This window comes from Camarhynchus parvulus, chromosome 7 (genome assembly GCF_901933205.1).
Source record: "Camarhynchus parvulus chromosome 7, STF_HiC, whole genome shotgun sequence".
Taxonomy (NCBI): Eukaryota; Metazoa; Chordata; class Aves; order Passeriformes; family Thraupidae; genus Camarhynchus; species Camarhynchus parvulus.
This window is the reverse complement of record NC_044577.1, coordinates 7,250,809-7,269,323: the sequence shown is the minus strand read 5'-3', so window position 1 is coordinate 7,269,323 and position 18,515 is coordinate 7,250,809. Positions and strand designations below refer to the sequence as shown.

At 39.0% G+C, this 18,515-nt stretch overlaps 1 protein-coding gene across 3 annotated transcripts in view; it reads right to left on the bottom strand.

Annotated features, from left to right (window-relative positions):
• Positions 1-18,515, bottom strand: part of COL3A1 (collagen type III alpha 1 chain) — a 48,987-nt gene that overhangs the window by 16,538 nt on the left and 13,934 nt on the right. For 2 of the 3 annotated variants that reach the window (XM_030951795.1, XM_030951797.1), the window contains exons 2-20: positions 14,451-14,656; positions 12,793-12,831; positions 12,101-12,217; positions 10,426-10,497; positions 7,055-7,120; positions 6,395-6,448; positions 6,126-6,179; positions 5,710-5,763; positions 5,499-5,552; positions 5,107-5,160; positions 4,589-4,633; positions 4,353-4,406; positions 3,329-3,373; positions 2,547-2,600; positions 2,152-2,250; positions 1,992-2,036; positions 1,772-1,870; positions 948-1,001; positions 708-815 (exon numbers count right to left, since the gene is read on the bottom strand). In XM_030951795.1, coding sequence (XP_030807655.1) covers positions 708-815; positions 948-1,001; positions 1,772-1,870; positions 1,992-2,036; positions 2,152-2,250; positions 2,547-2,600; positions 3,329-3,373; positions 4,353-4,406; positions 4,589-4,633; positions 5,107-5,160; positions 5,499-5,552; positions 5,710-5,763; positions 6,126-6,179; positions 6,395-6,448; positions 7,055-7,120; positions 10,426-10,497; positions 12,101-12,217; positions 12,793-12,831; positions 14,451-14,656 — 1,373 coding nt within the window. The remainder of the gene's footprint in view (positions 1-707; positions 816-947; positions 1,002-1,771; positions 1,871-1,991; positions 2,037-2,151; positions 2,251-2,546; positions 2,601-3,328; positions 3,374-4,352; positions 4,407-4,588; positions 4,634-5,106; positions 5,161-5,498; positions 5,553-5,709; positions 5,764-6,125; positions 6,180-6,394; positions 6,449-7,054; positions 7,121-10,425; positions 10,498-12,100; positions 12,218-12,792; positions 12,832-14,450; positions 14,657-18,515) is intronic. The other variant, XM_030951796.1, reaches the window with a different exon arrangement.

The following is an 18,515-nucleotide window of genomic DNA, read 5'->3' as shown; positions in this document are numbered from 1 at the left end:
TTCAGCAAATATTGCAATCAATTATTAAGTTAGGATTTACAAATAGATCAGCACAATTTCCTTTGTTTCTGATGGGAACAGAAATCTAAAATTTGTAATGGTGCTGCTATTTATTTTGTTGAATAAAACAGTTAGTGGATTTCTCTGTGAGAATTATTAATTTTTTTGAAAATTATTTAATAAACTAGCCAAAAAACTTGTTTGCAGCTGAAATATTAGAACACAGAAGACATCCTGACAATATTGTTGTTATTGATGATGCAGATGTATTAGCAATAGAGATGTTGACACAAAGATGTATCTTGAATGTAGAAGAATTTACATCAATTTCACTTTCCAGAGCAGATTGTTTATTTTTGTTAACTGAGAAGTCATTTTGAAATTCTGATTATTTGTTCCCCTTGTAGATCTCATAGTTTATGATTACTTCTCAGCAAAAATCTTTTGGTAAAACTTCTAGATATGCAAGATAACTGCTTCTTCTATATCAAAAACTGAAAGAAATTAATTTTTTTCCAACTGAGATAGATCCAAGAGGTGCAATTCAGAGGAGAAACTAGATAAGAATTCTTCCCAGTTTTGTAACCCAGTTTCACATCTGGAATTTGCTGAGAAGATATATGGAGCCAAATGTCCCCTGGAAGTATTTTGAACTTCAGAATTTTCTGTGTCTATCTTGGCTCAAAAGGTCGTGTACCACAGCTCACCCTTTCTCCAGGGGTACCAGGTACTCCGTTCTGCCCGGGTTCTCCATTTGCACCTCTCTTCCCTTCCTCACCAGGAGGCCCAGGAGCACCTGGGGTGCCGTTTTCACCCTGGAACAACAGAAACCAAGCCCATCAGTGAGTTAGAAGTCTCCAAAAAACCAAAAAGATTTTGTATGGGGGAAGATTCAGGGTTCAGGCTTCCTTGAAAGAAGTCTCTGGACACATTTTGAAATCGCTTACACGCTCGCCTTTTGGGCCTGGATCTCCTTTTGCACCATCCTTACCAGGGTCTCCCTAAAAAGTAGAAAATGCCATTAAAATTATGGGTTGCAGCTGGGTGTCATTCTGGAGCTACTAGACACACTGAAATACTAGGAAGTAGGCATGATATTTCAAATTATTGACTCCTTTTTTTATTTATCATTCTGCAAAGGAAGCAGCATGCGCTGGCTGAACCTGTAAGTGGAAGCCCAGGGATGCCTTAAAAATGCAGTAAAGGAAAGAAATTATACAATCTTAAACACCATTGAGTAAAATTTGATGTCTGTTCCTGAGCTATTTCAGACATCATTGAGTCTTTTGTTGAAAGTCCCCGAATATTTTCTCTGACAAAGAGCTACATGTGGTGTAAGGATGTAAGAAAAGGGCCTGCTGGGGTAAGTGACAGTGAAAGACCAGGTACAACTCGGGGTTTAGTAGACTGTGGACTCAGCCCTTGGGAATTAAACCAGGTGAAAATAAGATTGTAAAACAACAGATTTTGTCTGATGAAGCCAATTTACACAAGCAGTATCTTTGTTGTATCTGAATTGGTAGATAATTTAGGAAAGCAGTTAGGTATTATCACCATATTTATGTATAATCTTTATATATAGCAATACCTATATGTATGAAACAAAATATGTTATATATTTATAAAAATAATTTCCCATTTTCATAATAAAAGATTTTATTAGACTATTTCAAGTAAATAGAAGAAGATCAATGGGTTTTTTAAAATGGTATCAGTCTTACTTCCACCATATTTGTTGGTACAAGCAGTGTAAATACCATCAATAACTCACCGGACTGCCTTTTGCCCCAGGGTTTCCACTTGCACCTGGAGGACCTGGAAGACCACGGCCTCCTGGCAGACCAGGAGCACCAGGAATACCAGAAGGTCCCTGCAGAGAGACAATGACAGACAGAGATGAAGAGAGAGCGGCATTGGTGGACTCTACCCAGTCCAAACAGTGACCCTCACCAACAGAGTGCAGCAATGGCAGAGATGTGGAAAGTACCCACCATTTCACCCTTGTTGCCAGGGCTTCCAGCTCTTCCAGGAGGGCCCTGGAAAAATAAATTTAACAGAGTAACCAATGCTGCTAACCCAGGAGCAGAACAAAGGGCTCTGTGAAGAGCAGGTGGCACAGCACCTCTCAGGTCCCAAGTGCTATTGATGTACCTGAGGCCCAGGTGGCCCAGCATTTCCCTGAGGACCAGGTTCTCCCCTCTCTCCAGGACTACCACTAACACCAGCAGGACCAGGAGGACCAGCTTCACCCTATGGAAAAAAACCCAGTAAAATGAGAAAATGAAGGCATTTTAGTCATCTCCAGGGCAATCAGCATTAAATTAATGGTTTCTACCACTTGGTGGTGTTTTGTTGTGGGCATTCATGAAGGTGATGAGGATTGGGTTTGTCTCATGCTGCATATAGCACATCTGTTCTAGGCTTGCAAATGGTGTAATAGCAGCCAGGAAAAGGAGGGCTCATAAAATAATGATGTAGAGTGACATCAGCTGTGTAACTAGAGAAAGGACCAAATCCCATGTGGTTCTGTGTCTTTAGTTGAATACCTTAAAACCTGGAGAGCCTGGAAATCCTGCGGTTCCAGGGGGACCTGGGGGACCCTTAAAAGAGAAAGAAATACTATTAATGCAAAAGGTAAAAGCCATATGGAATTAATCTTAAGTTAAAAAAGGGAGTCTGATTATGAGATTTTTCTCAGAGTAAGGAAACACCTGGAAACTAGCAAATATAAATCATGCTGTAAAAGATGAGATTTGGCTAGTCCTAAAATATCACACCTACATCTTAGTTACCCTGACTTTTGCATGTTCAGCTGAATTTCTGTGTTTTAAATTTAAAAACATGAAATCTATCATTAGGGAGATAAAGTTATAAAAAACTTTCAAAATTTGTTCTAATTATAAAAAAAGAAGGAGGAAAAAGCCAATGCAGCTGCTATGCACCCAAGTGGACATGCTCAGGTTTCTAGGCAGATGGAAAAGAAAAATATTTGCCAACTCCAGACAGAAGAATAATATATTTGATAAGATCATTCAAAATTTGATCTTCATGTAGTTCAGCAATTCCATGCATCTATATGTTCTCTGAGAATAATCTGGGTTTGGATTTTTGCATTTTCTGATCTACAGTGTTAAAGCTCTCCTATCGCCCTGTGTCCTTTAAGTATATTAACCAACACAATGAAATATACACAATTGAAACACAATTAAATATAATGCTCATTCTTGAACAACTGCACCCCAATTTTGAGTTTGCTGGCACTGCAAAACATCTGCTAGAAGTAATTAGACTAAAGCAACACAAATACTGAAAGTCAAAGTTGCCTTACAGGTGGGCCTGCTGCTCCTGGAGATCCATCTTTGCCATGGGCACCCTACAGAAAGAAGAGAGGTGTTGGGTACAGAGCACTACCCTGGACACAGAACCCACATCCTTTCATGTCCATGATTCAGGGATCATATTTTTGTGTCTGTTCTTTCCCACTTAGTTGACTAAGACCCAAGGATTCCTTTAATGAGAAATTCCAAAGCAATAATTAACTAAATATTTTGTGAAGGAGTATCCAGCATTTTATGTGACTTGCACTGTGACAGGAAGATGTAAAAATACATTCCTATTAAATTTCTTAAGGAAATAGCAGCTACATTCACATTGTGTGTGTGAATGAGTAAGATTACAATAGATGTGTACTTCAAAGTAACAGTTACTTCTGATTCACATAAAACACTAAATTTCACTCCAAAAACCTGATGAACACTGACGACTTAAACCCTGTTTCCTGTCTTGTAGCTGTATGAGACCAGACCTTCTGCTCAGGTTATGCAGTGTCTGCACAAACAAGGTGCTGGCTGCAAACTGCTTTGTTGATTGTGTTGAATGCTATGAACTAAGAATTTGTTGATTGTGTTGAATGCTATAAACTAAGAATTCCTTCAGAATGAGGGATGTACCCTCTAACCTGTCAAAGGGGAATTTTCTCATTTCCCACAAGTTACTTCTGAGATTGTATTTTTTCCCTCTCTCTACCGTCCCCTGCCTCTCTCTGCTTCCACTCCTCCTCCCTGCTTCTCCTTGCAAACCTGAGCTTATGCTGAAACACTGAACTCTTCCTCAATGTGTAATCTATTAATTTCAAAAAGTGAAACAGGAAATAAGATGGTGAATGTGTTGTGGGTTAGAAGTGTTACATCTTTAATTGGGGACTTAAAAGTTCTCATGTGAGATTTTTTCAGATGCTATATAGTTTTTTACTCCTTTACATTACAACTGCTTTAAGGAAGTAGGGAATTCTCAACATATCGAGTCCAAATATGTGCTCCCTCTGGGTAAGAGCAATGTCTGCAATTACTTACAGGGCCACCAGGATTCCCAGGTCTTCCTCTCTCTCCAGCTGGACCTCTTGGTCCCTAGAAAACATTGTAAAAATGAATCTGTTGAATGGCTTCTGAAATCAGATGGCTGAGCAAAGAGACATTGCTCTTATTTGTATAACTCACTATGGTCCGCTGCAAGTGGTAGAGTAATTAAAGTTAAAAGGATGAGGAACAACTCAGCTAACATTTAAACACTCCAGGATGCACATATTTACCGGTTGGCCTGGTGCTCCATTTACTCCAGGAAGACCAGTTTCACCCTGTTACAGAGAGAAAAGAAAATTAACTTTGGTGAGAACACTTTTTGGTTTACTCAAGGGGAAGATATGCAGAAAAAAGCCCAACTTTTTATCCCTTTCTATGGGGTGTTGGGTGTCCTCAGCATGAACTGAGTTCTGAGAAGTGTAAACAAGTGTCAAATCAAAAATTAAACTGGAAATAAAAATCAGAAAGACTCGGCTTTCAAAATACTATGCAGGAAAGTCAGATGACCAGGACTTGTCCCTTCATTTTGGTATCTCATGTTTATTATGGCTGGAAAATTGGGACATGGTGTGGTTGTGAATGTCTACCTCCTTTGGAATGATTAATATTCTTTTCATTGAGGTATTAAATGGGTTTCTTTAATGCTTATTGTATTTTAATAATTTTTTAAGATGTAAAGCACAGCTATACAATAAATAATGGGGTTGTTACTCTACCTATTTAGAAAGATGACACTCTAGATTTTTACCTTTGGACCAGGAGCACCACTGTCACCTTTGGCACCATCTTTTCCATCAAAACCCTGTGGGAAAGTAAAACCATATCTGTGAATTTTATTCCTCTGGCATTCTGGAAAATTTGATTCCTCTTGGCAAAAGATTAAGCCCCCAAAAGAGGCATATTTTCAATAATGATGCTATCAGCTCTTGGAATCCTTCTTAGCATTAGGGATGGAGCTCTACAACTGAGGCAACCAGAAAAAACTTGAATCTTTGTTATGGAAGTTCAGATGACATTGTGCAGAAATTAACTTCAATTCTATGATTCAGTCTTGGAAATGACTGAAAGATCACAACTGTGCAACACTATCATTCAAGGAGAGTAACAGACTCAGCTATAATCAATACACTCAATACTTACTCTTTGGCCTTTCATCCCAGGCATCCCAGGCATTCCAGGGTGTCCTTTGTGACCCTAAACACATAAATATAGAAAGATTTGTAAAACATGCACTTCTTGTATGAAGGGCACAAGCCAATTTTTGTTATGTGTCATGTTCACTTGACTAACTTGACATGGGAAAACAAAACCTATGATTAGAAGACCATTGTTATTGGGAGATTTTCCATACCGGTAATCCAGGGATTCCACGATCTCCATTCCTGCCTGGTCTTCCTGGTTCTCCCTGTTGAAAGAAAATAATTTTTTTAGTGTTTTGTTATTGCTTGACTTACTGGCAAAGCACCAGTTGTGGTAGAACAAGGTGAGTTGGAGCAAGCAGGTGAAACTTCCACCAAAGACAGTGGTGGTCTTGCAAATCCTCTCAGGGTGACAGTTCACTCTGTCACTGCCTTCTGGAAAACAACTGCCAGAATTTATAAACTCAGCCTTTAACAAGATTCTAGTTAATTTCTAAGCTACTTCAAGACAACCTTTAGCAAGAGATGATCCCAGAAAACTTATTTTTCTTGTCCTCTGTTGTCTTGCAACTTAATGAACTTTTTTCTTCCCATTTATTAATAATGGGATGAATAATAGTGAACTTACATCTTTTCCTGGTGGACCAACTGGGCCTATCATTCCAACAGGGCCTGGAGGTCCCTGTAGAAAAGTAATTAATATTAACTACAATAACAACAAATATTAAGTCTTCTTCAAGCTAAAAACGCATTAGGCATCACAAATATTTGTACATTTGACATGCATCATAATAAACAACTAGGATAAACTGCAAAATTTCCATACACTGCAGAGGTGCCACAGATTCATGCTTTTAAGGTCACGTGTAACATACACAGTACTGAATGGGTACATACGGGAGGGCCAGGTTGTCCTGGTTCTCCAGGGGAGCCCTGGTATCCAGCAGAGCCCTGGAATGCAGCAAAAGACTCAGTCAAGATGTGAACAGCTACATGCACCATTCCACAGTGCAGTTATATTTTATATAATTATATATTTTATATAATTTCCCATAATTGTAAGGAAAACTGTAGTCAGATCCATCAACAGATGACCAAAGGTGAAATTACCAGAAACAGGTAGAACATGCCTCTGCGAAAACAGAATTAATCTGCTCTTCTAAAAGGAGATGGATGTTGAAAAACTCAGACCCTTGGTGTGTTCACTGAATGTGTATCCCACTTTCCTTTACCTCCTGTTAATATTTTGCATGGATAGACATTTGGGAATGTCAGCAGGATGTCAGGCAGTGGCACGTCTTCAACTAATGTTAACTGATAGCTCATGGACTTGCAGAGATCTCAAGGGGTACACAAGGGTTTAAGCCAGCACAGTATATTGACCTCAGCTCTTGAGTCTTGGTTATGGTACAGCCCAAAATGACATTTATGCATAAAATTCTTCAGCATAGTATCCAGATGTATCAGCTGAAAAGGTGCTTAATATTTATGACAGAGAAAAGGAGGAGTTTATGTAAAAGAATACAAGATGATTACGAGAAGATTAATGTTACTTACAGGGGGACCTGCATGTCCAGGTGGGCCAGGGGGGCCACTGGGGCCAGGGGGTCCTGGAAAGCCACTCTATGGCATAGATTAAAAAACAGTAGTTACATTAATGTAATATAGCTATGGAACTTAATATAGTTGCAATAGCCATGAATAACTGTGAAATAAACTTTTACATAATTAGTTCAGAGAAAAATCCTCGGTGACCTGCACTTGGTGCAGTAAAAAGGAAGCAGCAATATATTCACACAGTGCTGAGGAAATACATTGTCTAGTTGTCCCTTCAGAAAAGGCTTCACTGGGTTGCTCCTTGCTTGGCTAACATACTCCCAAGGTATTTTCTGAGCTGCAACTTTTCATTTTTGAGTCACTACTGCCCTTCTCTAGACCCCAGAGGGATGCTCAGAACTCTGCTTTTCAGCTACCTGAAGGGGAAGAATAGAAAGGAGAACTGAATTTCTGTTAGACGGAGAAAATGAGTGTCAGCTTCTCTGCCATGTAACTGAGCTTAATTAGCCCAACACTAGAGACTCATCATGACCTAGGGATACACTGAATTAAGGCTGTACTTTTGTTATAGTTAGTAAGGCAAGCATTTTCACCAGTGAAATATTTTCTGAGCTTTAACAGTACGAAGCCATAAGAAAGAAATGAGGTCTGAACTAATCAAAACCTCAATATTTCTACTTCTTGTAGCAACAACCACAGAAGCATTTGATACTGCAAAACAGAAAACACTTGTAAGTTAGCACAGTGGTCTACTGCAGCTATAGGGGGTTCTTTAAAAGAAAGCTTTTGTTAAATTAAACTCTTCATGTGTTTCCTACAGCCAAAAGAATCACATAAATGGATGATATGAGGATCACTGTGTGCTGCAGTACTGGCAGAATATTCCATAGTTAATATTGCACAGAATGTGTTTCACAGGATATTGTCATATTGTGTCAGAAAAGGTCATGTACTACAATTTCATGAACCTAATTTTCATAATACAAGATTATCAGTATTGCTGTACTATACTGGCATATGTAGGACAGTACACTACTATACAACAAAAAAAAATAGTATTAGTTCACAGTTGTCTTATGTCTAAAGAAGTGTACCATGTTAATATTTGCTATTTTCTAGGACAGAAATACAGCAAGAGGCAGAGCTGTGAGGGTTTGGGAAATGGGGCTGCCTCTGACGTATGAATAGAATGAGCAGTCCCTGTAAAACTCATTGTTAGAACTCATTTGAAGTAGCTATAGATCCAACCAGAATTAAAGTCTTCAACTCATCAACAGCTATCAACCAATTAGACATATGGCCATAAACAAATGAGATATAATCTTTTTCAAGTTACACACTGAGGAAATAAACTGATAGTTAGGGTTGTGCTTGCTGCTAGAATCTCCAGACTTTGAACAGAGGAGCGTCCTCCAGTTAGAGAATATGCTCTGGTGGAAGGAGACAAAGACAATATGTGGAGGTTACGTGGGCAAGTGAAGAGAAACTGTGATGTAAAACACAAAACCAGTCTACAAGTGGTGTAAAGCCATGGGAATGAATGCAGCAATGGAGAGATGTGTGACTGAGGAAATACCAGGCACAGTAACCACACACAGCCAATGTTGCTACTATATTTTATTGTTTTGCTAATATTCCAAATTATTTTGGAATAAATTATTATTTATTCCAAATTATTTCAGTTATTCCAAATTATTTCAAAATTGGTACTATACTACAATGTTGGTACTATATTTTGTTTTGCTAATATTCCAAATTACTTCAGTTTGGATATTTATTCATTAGGAATATTTAAATTAAAATGGATAAATTTATAAAATAATAAAGAAATTAGTCTATGTAATGAAAATGATAAACATTATTTAGCTCTAGTGATTTCAGCCACATCTGCCTGTAACTGCTGGAACTTGCTGTGAGGTCATGTATGCTATGATGCAATATAAAAGCCCTTATGACCTGAAAATATACAGACAACCCTGAACATGTTCTAGGGTGCTCAGTAAAGTAGTTTGGTGGTTTTTTTAACCTGAGTCCAGGAGTCAGAGCACAAGAAATCACTAATCACTTCCAGAGAAAAAGCCAAAATAGAGAGGAGTTAACCACAATTGTTAACTGAAGGTGCCTCTGTTATCTGCCTAGTTCAGCACATCCCATATTAAGACACCAAGTAGCAGAATGTAGATGGCATGACAGCTGTGGGTGAAAACTGTGAGGAGTGAATATGAATCAATGAATAAACAAGGAAAAAATGGATGGTTGAAGAAAAATGCATGGATGATCATATTAGCAAAAGAAGGAGGTAGAAATAGATGAAAATGAATGCGAGAAAATAATGACTATATTTCAAGAAAAAGAGCTGTTGTGATTAGTAAACCTAATTTCACAAGATGATCGAATGGAATTCCTCTCCTCTCCTCCCTCCATTTTCTTGGAACTGCCTTACAATGCTGCAACATGTGATACCCAAACCATGTTATGCAAAATTGGGCTGAAAATAGTGATTATGCTTAATGAAGCACAGCCAATTTCCAGTAGCAGCAATTCACCACACCCTCTCTGTAGCAGATTGCCTGAATCAAGGACAACTCATGTTGAATAACTCTAAACCCCAGTGCCTAAAAGGAGAATAATGAGGTGCAACATTCAGATTTATATTACACATGAAACATAGCTCAGTTACAACTCTTTGAGGCAGTCCATGCTTTTTCTCACTTAAAAACCTGAAAATCTTGGACCAGGTCTAGCAGGCAGATACAGCATCCTTAGTACACAGTCTAAGTAGCTGTGGGTAAAAAAATGGTAATTGTAAAAAGAGAGAGTGAAAATATTTTGAGTTTTGGAATGAATAAAGTTTGTAAGAAGGGTTTACTCACTTGTTATCAGGCAAGTTTGAAATGTGGAAAAGTTAACAAGTATGGAATATCATACTCAGTAAAGACAAATGAGATACTGAGTGGGTGAAGGAAGATTAAAAGGAGTGGAAGAGGTAAAAATTGTTGGAAGGAAGGGAAGAAGTTAGTGGAAGAATATCAAGTAGATAAATGAAGAATGTACATGACACAGAAAAGGAAAAGTATTTAGGTAATGTGAGAAGGTGAATCACAGACAGAGATCAGGAAAAGGAAGGTAAGAAACTGGAGAAAGAAAGTGAAAAATAAAAAAATCCAGATAATCTATAGCTACTTTCTAGAACAGTGTTGCTGGACAAACAGGTGCCTTACATCACATTCAACTTGCAGGCAATAATTAAATGAAAGTTTATATTATTAGATAAAAACCAGGATACATACACATCCAAGGTATAATCTATGAGCAGAAAATGTGTTCTTTAAAAAGAAGAAAGGACAGAAAAAAAAGCTTTATCATCTTACAATGGGTTGTGGGTACCCGATACCAGCTCCACCAGCCTTCACATCATAGGAGTCATACTGTGGAGAAAAACTCTGTAAAAGAAATAGAGAAAAAAAAAGAAAGAGGAAAAAAAAAAAAAAAAAAGAAAAAAAAAAGATAAAAAAAAAAAAAAAAAAAATGCGATTGCTACAAACCAAATATTTTTTTATAGTGGTATAGCAAATGCATGAAAATAACTCATTTGTATCTGCTGAGTAGTACTAGCTTGACCTATAGCTGCCATATATTTACATAAGAGAAGCCCAGCCAGTGTCTTCTTTCTGAGGTCATGGTGACATTACCTCCCCATGCTGGGCACATCCATTTTTCTTCTTGACAGCTGAGCCTTAGCTGAACCACAAAATTACCTTTCTCTCTCCTTTTACTCTGGTTTGACTCTTTCTTAGCTTCTTTCACTAGTTTCTCTGTCTGTCTCTTTTCTGTTGGACTTGGTTGTCACTCAAGGAAGTTGATGAAATATTTGTTGTTGCTCCAAAGAGCACAGCTGTTTATTATTATCATTATAATCTTCCTGATTTCTTTTAGCTGTGCCTAATGAACAACTCATTTCACATGAGCAGACAGTCAAATGATGTGGCATTAGCGCAGCGATGCATTATTGGCCCACAGGTGGTTGATTAGGAAGGGTTGAACCTGTGCTGTTCCCCCAAAGCACTGTGGATCCAGCTCCTGCACTGACCAGGTGCAGGACTCCTGTGCTCCTGTCAGGATCCAACAGCACATCTTTGATACAGGGTTGGAATGGGAGGCTAATTCAGCCTGTTTTCCTCTCCTGTGTTTGCCTCTCCAAACCCCACACCAGTGTCGCTGGTGTGTACTGGGACTGTGCCCACAGCTCAGTCCTGCAGAGGCAATCCCTTTCAGGATTAAATAAAAATGAGACATCTTTCCTCACTTTCTGGCTTACCTGGGAATGGGAAGTGTATATGGAAGTTATAACCAGTGTACTCAAAAGTAGCAATGATTTCAACACACAGTATTTATCAGCTTTGTGCTAAAGAAGTCCCATCTTGTAACCCTGGGCTTGGTGGCCTGCATGGATGGCAGTGTCACCCTGTAACAAAGCACTGCCTGGGGCTCACTGCCAACACACTTCCATTACAATCAGCTTTCTTGCTGGGTGTGCCCAGCTCTTCTGAAGTGACTTCAGCATCCAGTGAGCCAGAAATAAAGAGGCACCATGACAAATAGTACTTGCATGGCACTTCCCTGCCAGCAGAGGAGCAGCGCTTCTGTCTAGTCTTGTTGGAATGTTCTGTTATTAAACATGAATTGATGAAACATAGGAAAGTAGGAGACTTTCCTAACTATTAAGCTTATGGAGAAATCCTCCATCACACTCTTTCTGATCAGATTATTTCTGAGTTACAAAAGTCCTTCAGCAGATCTGGCCCCAAAAGTTTAAAAAATAAGGTAAGGCAGAGATTTAATTGCACTCCAGAGAAATTTTATGGACAAACCCTCAAAACAACAGCAAAATCCCACCTACCACTCATCTCTGTTTCCCAAAGGCACAAGTGGGATGGATGCCACCAAAAGCAAAGCACCTGGGAAGGTGCAGGGGACAGGTGCCTACAGCATTTCTTTGCATGGCTATGAGCACCAAGGGAGAAACTGAACATAACAATGACTTACACCTCCACTTATACTGGGACATGACTGGCAGATTCCTGGGGGCCCAGGAGCTCCAGGGCTCCCTGGCTGTCCTGGTGGGCCAGGGGGACCATTTCTGCCTGGAACTCCAGGAGAACCCTGCAAAGACACAAACAGAGCAGATACAGATGTTGTCACTTGCCTCCAACTGCATGGACATGGAGGGACAAACCTTTCCATTCGTAACAAAGGCTGTGTATCTGTGGTGGGAAACCTCTCCTAAACAAGGCCACAACCAAATATTCAGGGAAGACAGACAAAATTCACACATGGAAACACTTGGTTAATGGAACCTTATTACAACTGGTACACATAATCAAACACATCAGAAATATTTAGCAGTTCAGTTCCTGAATCTGAAATTATTACTGCTAGTAGAGTCTGAAAGATTTTTTTTTCCTCCTTCTGTAAAGAAATATAACAAAATATAACAAACATGATACAGTTTGGACTAAATGTTGTTCTTTTAGTTTAAATTTTTGAGAGTGATGTTGAAGCTAAAGCTCCAGTTCAAATAGCTATATGGTACAATCCTGCTGCAGACAGTTCAGACATAAATGAAAGCAGGATATCCTGGCAGCTTGAATGGGGCTGCCCATTATATATATAGCACTAGAGGAATGGGGTCTTGATTTTGTTCCTTTCCTTAGGGAAAAAAAAAAAGCTGCACTTACAGGGTCTCCCTTGGGGCCTCGGCTGACTACTCCAGGAGTCTACAAAAAAAAAAAAAAAAAAGGAAGGTAATTAAATAAAAAAACAGAATCAAAATAAAACAAAAAAGTTGCACACATTAGAGCAAAATGCTTCAATATTTGATATCGTTTTCTCACATGAATTCCATTAATGCTTATTCAGTATATTGAAAAGCTGTAGGGTTTTTGGTCAGTCAAGCTACTATTGCTTGGGTAATTTGTAGAATTACACCTCCCCTAGAGGCAAGAACATGACACTAATGAAGTCAGTACAGATTTGCCATTGAGTGCAATGGGGACAGGATTCCACTGTGGAATGCTGTGATGATTTTCTTGTGTCCTTCTCACTCCAGCGTGTGAAGTGTGATGAGCTAATTTTAAATTCTCAGATCTACTGCTGCAATTTATTATTTTTCAATTAATAATTCAGTTATATGTTATTACCTGGATTTTCAATTTTTGTGTTCAGCTGCTACCTTCAGTACCAAAAAATATTCAGCTGAAAGGATCTCGGATCTTTCAAGATGGCATTTCTCTATACACCACCCAAGGTCATCAGGACAGCTTCCACTGGCCTGACCAAACTCCTACATCAAAGAGAGAGGCTGGGGGGAAGAGTTCATGTGTTCTTCATTATGAGGAACTCCAGAACTGAAGAGTCTCTAAACAAAGAGAGGGAGGTGTACTTGAATCTTCAGCATGCTTGTCTATACAACTCATTTCCACCTCTCAACATGTTCAGTGAAGTAGCTCAGGGGACCCTGGGAGCAGTGGAGTACTGCAAGTAAGGTGCAAATAAGACTAGGTGGCATATCTGTGTGTGACATATCTGTGTGTGATATTCCATGTGTAAACAGATGTGCTGTAGAGCTGCAGAAATGCATCTTCTCTCTCTTCCTCACATCTCTTTCACTCTCTTGTTTTGTAGATAAGGATTTTTAATGTGTCTGTGGCAACCTAGGTACTTGAACAAAACCTCATGGATCTTTAACACTGGTGAAATGTTCAGATAAGCTGAAAGCTCAGTATAGCTGGCTCACTCACTGAAAGACTTAGGAAGGGGGCTTGGCATGTACTAATGTTCTTGATTTTCCTGAGGCTAAGTTGCTGCAACTGGTTTGTATAATGCTGGTGTCTATAAAAAGATGGTGATAAATTAGGTATGTACAGTATAATCACCTTTCCTTTACAGGGCATTAAGTCAGCAATAAGACTGCAAATGGAAATTCACTCTGTGATGATGTAGAATTGGGTTGATGAGAAATGAAGACTCAGAGATGCTATTAAAGTTCTCTATTTTTCTTTGACTCTGTGTTGGCATTATTTTCATGCATATGGATTGAGTAGGAAGTCAAAAATAAGGTGTTTGCATTATTCCTATGCTTTTCCGTAAAATGAAAAATGTAATGCCTAGTTGTTGCCCTCTGTCCATTTCTACTATTTTGGTGCCTGTTATCTACACAAAACTGAGTTGGAAGACTTAATATTATCAGCTGCATTGTCCATCCTAAGTATTTGCCTAAATTCAGAAAGTGGCATTGAAAAGAAAAGCATTTAAGAACACCTAAGCCAAAATGATTTGAGGTTGACGTGCATCAAGAAGGCAGCAACCAAAGAAACAGCAGTGAGAATAAACTTACTCTTGGAGGTGGCGTTGTTGTTTGTGGACAAACTGGACAGCACTCTCCAAAAGGGATCTCTGGGTTAGGGCAGTCCAGCTCCTGATCGTCACAGATGATGTCATCGCAGAGAACAGATCCCGAGTCGCACACGCAGATTTGGCATGGCTCTGGTTTCCAAACGTCCCTGTCAGCATAAGCCTGCCCAAGATGGGTACATCCTGTGACTGGAAAGAGAGAAAAATTGTGTTGGATATTATTTCAAATGTGTTTTCCGAATTACTAATGAGTAATATGAAAGCTGTTGGATAGTTTGTTTGTTTTCCTGGTTCACGCATGTGAAGTAAAAGGCTAAATGCTGCTCTTCAGGCACTGGGCAATCTGTTACATTAATTGCAGAGTCTGCTCTGAGTTTATAAACAGACATCAGTGGAAACCTCCTGGAGCTGAGCCAAAGCCCAATTAAATCTCTGATAATCTTCTGTCTTGAGTAATTTTAGTGTCAGGCAGAATTACTGTCTAATTAACAATCGAATTCTCTGCTGCAGCTAAAGAGTAAACGTGCCTAAGCTCTCCAGCAAGAGTGCCACTGGCCCCATGTGCCAACAGGAGCACTTGCACTTGGATTTCGGATAAGCCATCTGTCCAGCACCAACCCCTGTCTCCAACATCTTGCATTAATAGCTGCCACTAAGGGGCTTCAAAGAGTTTTTTGAAAGCCAGCGTATGTGACAGATCTGAAACAACGGTCGCATTAATTGCCCAAATGGTTTGCAATTATTGTATCAGCTGGCCTGCTCAAATGTCACAAGTGTCTTGTTTTCAGAAAAAAGGATTGTTCATCTGTAATATTCATGGCTTTGTGAATTCCTCCCAACAGCTATTTTACTGATCAAATCTGTTATAGACTATGAATATGAAAAGGTTGAAAAAAACTGCCTTGACACATTAAATTTTGGGATGGTATTTTCCTAGAAAAACCCAATCCAGACAGCCAGGTCATTTAAGAAGCCAATGTAAAATAACACTAAGAGCATCTGAGTTTTACAAGCTCATTTTAAGTTTTGTAGATGTTATTAAAGTCTTAGATTGCAAACATAAGTATCACTGAATGTCATGAATAATTTAATAAGATTTTTTTTCATGGATAATTAAAAATAATTCAGTTTATAAAAACAACATTCTCAAGAAAGAGCTATTTTTGTGCCTACATCATTCTTAAAACTTTAATATGAGGATAATTTACCTACTATACACCACTCTTCAAAAAGAAAAACAAAATGACAAATCATTTTGTAAATGATTTACAAATGATGTGATTCAAATCTTTGACATTAAAATTGCCACTGGCTCCAGGCAGAAATTTCTGAATATCATCAAACTGTAATGGGCACAATTATCTAGTATGAGACTGAGCCCAAATTTATTGCAGTTTGTTCCTATGGGTTATGCAGTCCCCTTTTTTTTTCCTTCCCTGCATCTTTAATCTCTGTTTTTATCTTTCCACCACTGCATTAGCACCCTGGTCTCTTTTTTCCTTTTTCTTCCTCTCTGTATTTGTGGGTGTGTATTCCCATTCCACACCAATGTTCTTTGTCACACTTAGATGTGTTTCCTTTCTTCTCATGCTTCCTCTGCATTTCACCTTTCCCATACGACATAACTTCCCTTTTCATCTTCTACAAATCCTTTCATTTTGTACCGTAGCATATCCCCTTTTTTATTGCCATGTGCTCAATTGAGCTTAGTTTGCCCCTTCTGCTCCCTTCCCACTTTCTCACTCAGCTGGTTTTCCCTGATCACATGGACCTGGCATTTTCCTCTGTTTCACCCATGGAATTCATTACTTCCTTTGAGCTCTGGAAGGGCAATGGGGAAAACAATCATAGCTCCCTGAGGGGAGAGCCAGAGTGCAGATCTTGGGGCAGAACACCCGATGGCACAGGAGAATTTATTTTCCCAGCTTCAATCCTACTACAGGCTGTCCTTGTCCATGTACACCATCTTGTGTTATTTTTCCACTTTAATTATAAAAGAAGGAAACACAAAAATGTTAACTTGTTAAGGCTGGCACTCCTTATGGTCAAGAGTTGATTTTGACCACTGTCTTGATTAGAACAACAAAGCTTCAAAAACCCTTTCCAGATATTTTCAAGCCAATATTTTTTTTCTTTGCTTGATATCAAGCTGGGATCCAGTATTTTACCTTCCTTTTGCAACACAAAAAATCTTAACATGGAAAACCGTCCAATGGCATATGAAAACTTACTCCCCTCAGACATTCTCTATCACTTAGAAACTCAGATTTTCCTTTTCTGTCCCTTTTGGGCCCCTCTGGAAACTTCATATTCTGCACAAGAGAGATGGAAAAGAGCTGCCCATTTCCAGGACAGCCTCTTCCCCACACCCACATGTCACAGGGTGATGGCATCAGAGGGTGCTCCTTCAAAGGACCTAACAGTGTGTACCTCTGAATAGGGTGTAGACCTCCTTCTTTAATCTGCCAAGCTAGAGCTAGTTTCTAAAAACATTGCTTGGCTTCCCAGTCCTCACCCCACAGAACCATATCCGTGGATCCCAGGGAAATTAGCTGATTCTCTGCTTATTAGGTGCTGATTGTTCCTGCTAGAAACATTTTCCTCCTTTTCACAAACCAGGATCCTGCTGTGGGCGCTTAGGGAAAAAACAGGCTGCCCAGTCTTGACAAGGCTAATGACAAATGTTTCCTGACAAACAGGAAGGCTGAAACATAGAAGTGAAGGATTATGAATGAAATCTTTATAACCCCTGAAGTGACTCAAGAGAAAAACCAAATCATAGAGTGGCTCATTGCACACATGGAACCCTCGAAAGCTGTGTGCTGTGGGAGGCAGAGCCTCAGCAGAGCTGCTGGGGAGGTTAGAGCCTGTGAGCTGTCCTGGAGGAGTGGTTGGATGCACCCTGGAGAGCATGGATGGGCACAGATCCACACCACCCAGAGCAATGGACTGCTCAGCTGTCATTCTGCTTGAGCACCTATCAGCTCCACAGGTGCTGGAACCATAATAAGGAAGGGGAGAAATTCCTTTTTTCTAGGGCAACCCATAATTGTTAAGTAAAAATACCATTGTATGGACCTAAAAGAACCTAATTCTGTTACTGTTTGCACTTGTATATACAGTTATATGAATTGCATACACATGCAGTGAGATGTATAGCATGCACATTTTTCTGTGCCCAGATGCGTTTGATTAATTGTAATCTGATTTTCAGCTCCCAGTATTGCTTTCTTAGCCTTTCAAAACCACAAATTTTTAAACGATGTGTTTAAAACAACAAGGTCCCTATTTACTAGGAAATTCATATCCAAGGATTTGAACATTCCTACATCAAATTTTTCATAATTCTTACTTCTTTTTCATTGATTTGTTTTGTTGTTGTTTTTTTTTTTCAGAGATGTGATCTTGCTGCCTTACAGCAAAGAGGCCAGCTCCAATGAGGAGCAAAAAAAGGCCATCTTTCCCCTGTTTTTGCACTGATAGTTAATAAAGATTCTGTTTTCAAGACAGAAGCAGTCTTTCCTCAGTGCCCAATTTTTCACACTGTGAATACTCATCTGCTATATATTATTCAAAAATGTAAATTAAAACCATGCAAATTTAAAATATGTCACAATGCCTGATAATTTTACATTAATAAGAAAATAAAGGAGATTTCCCTGCATTTTTACAAGTTTGTGATTCAGTTATGCTACAGTAGATGGCGTCATTTAACAGGAAGATGACAAAAATTTGAAGACATATGGATATAATGATATTCATTTTTGCTTCTAACTTTCTGGACATTGTTAAATGAATTAAGAAATAAGCTAGGAGAGCTGCAATGAAAACTGCTGTGGCCTTTGGCAGAATGAAAGTATTAAATAGATTTCCAAAGGAAACTTACATCTGGGAAGACTTAGGGTGTTAAAGACACCCCCTCTGTGCTCAGATGTAGATCTGTGTGTCAGCATGTTATGACATAATGCATTTTGCATTGCTCATAAAGATTAACTGTTAGCTCCAAAATCCTTTGGAAAGCTGATTTGTGCTAAAGCACTGGTGAGTA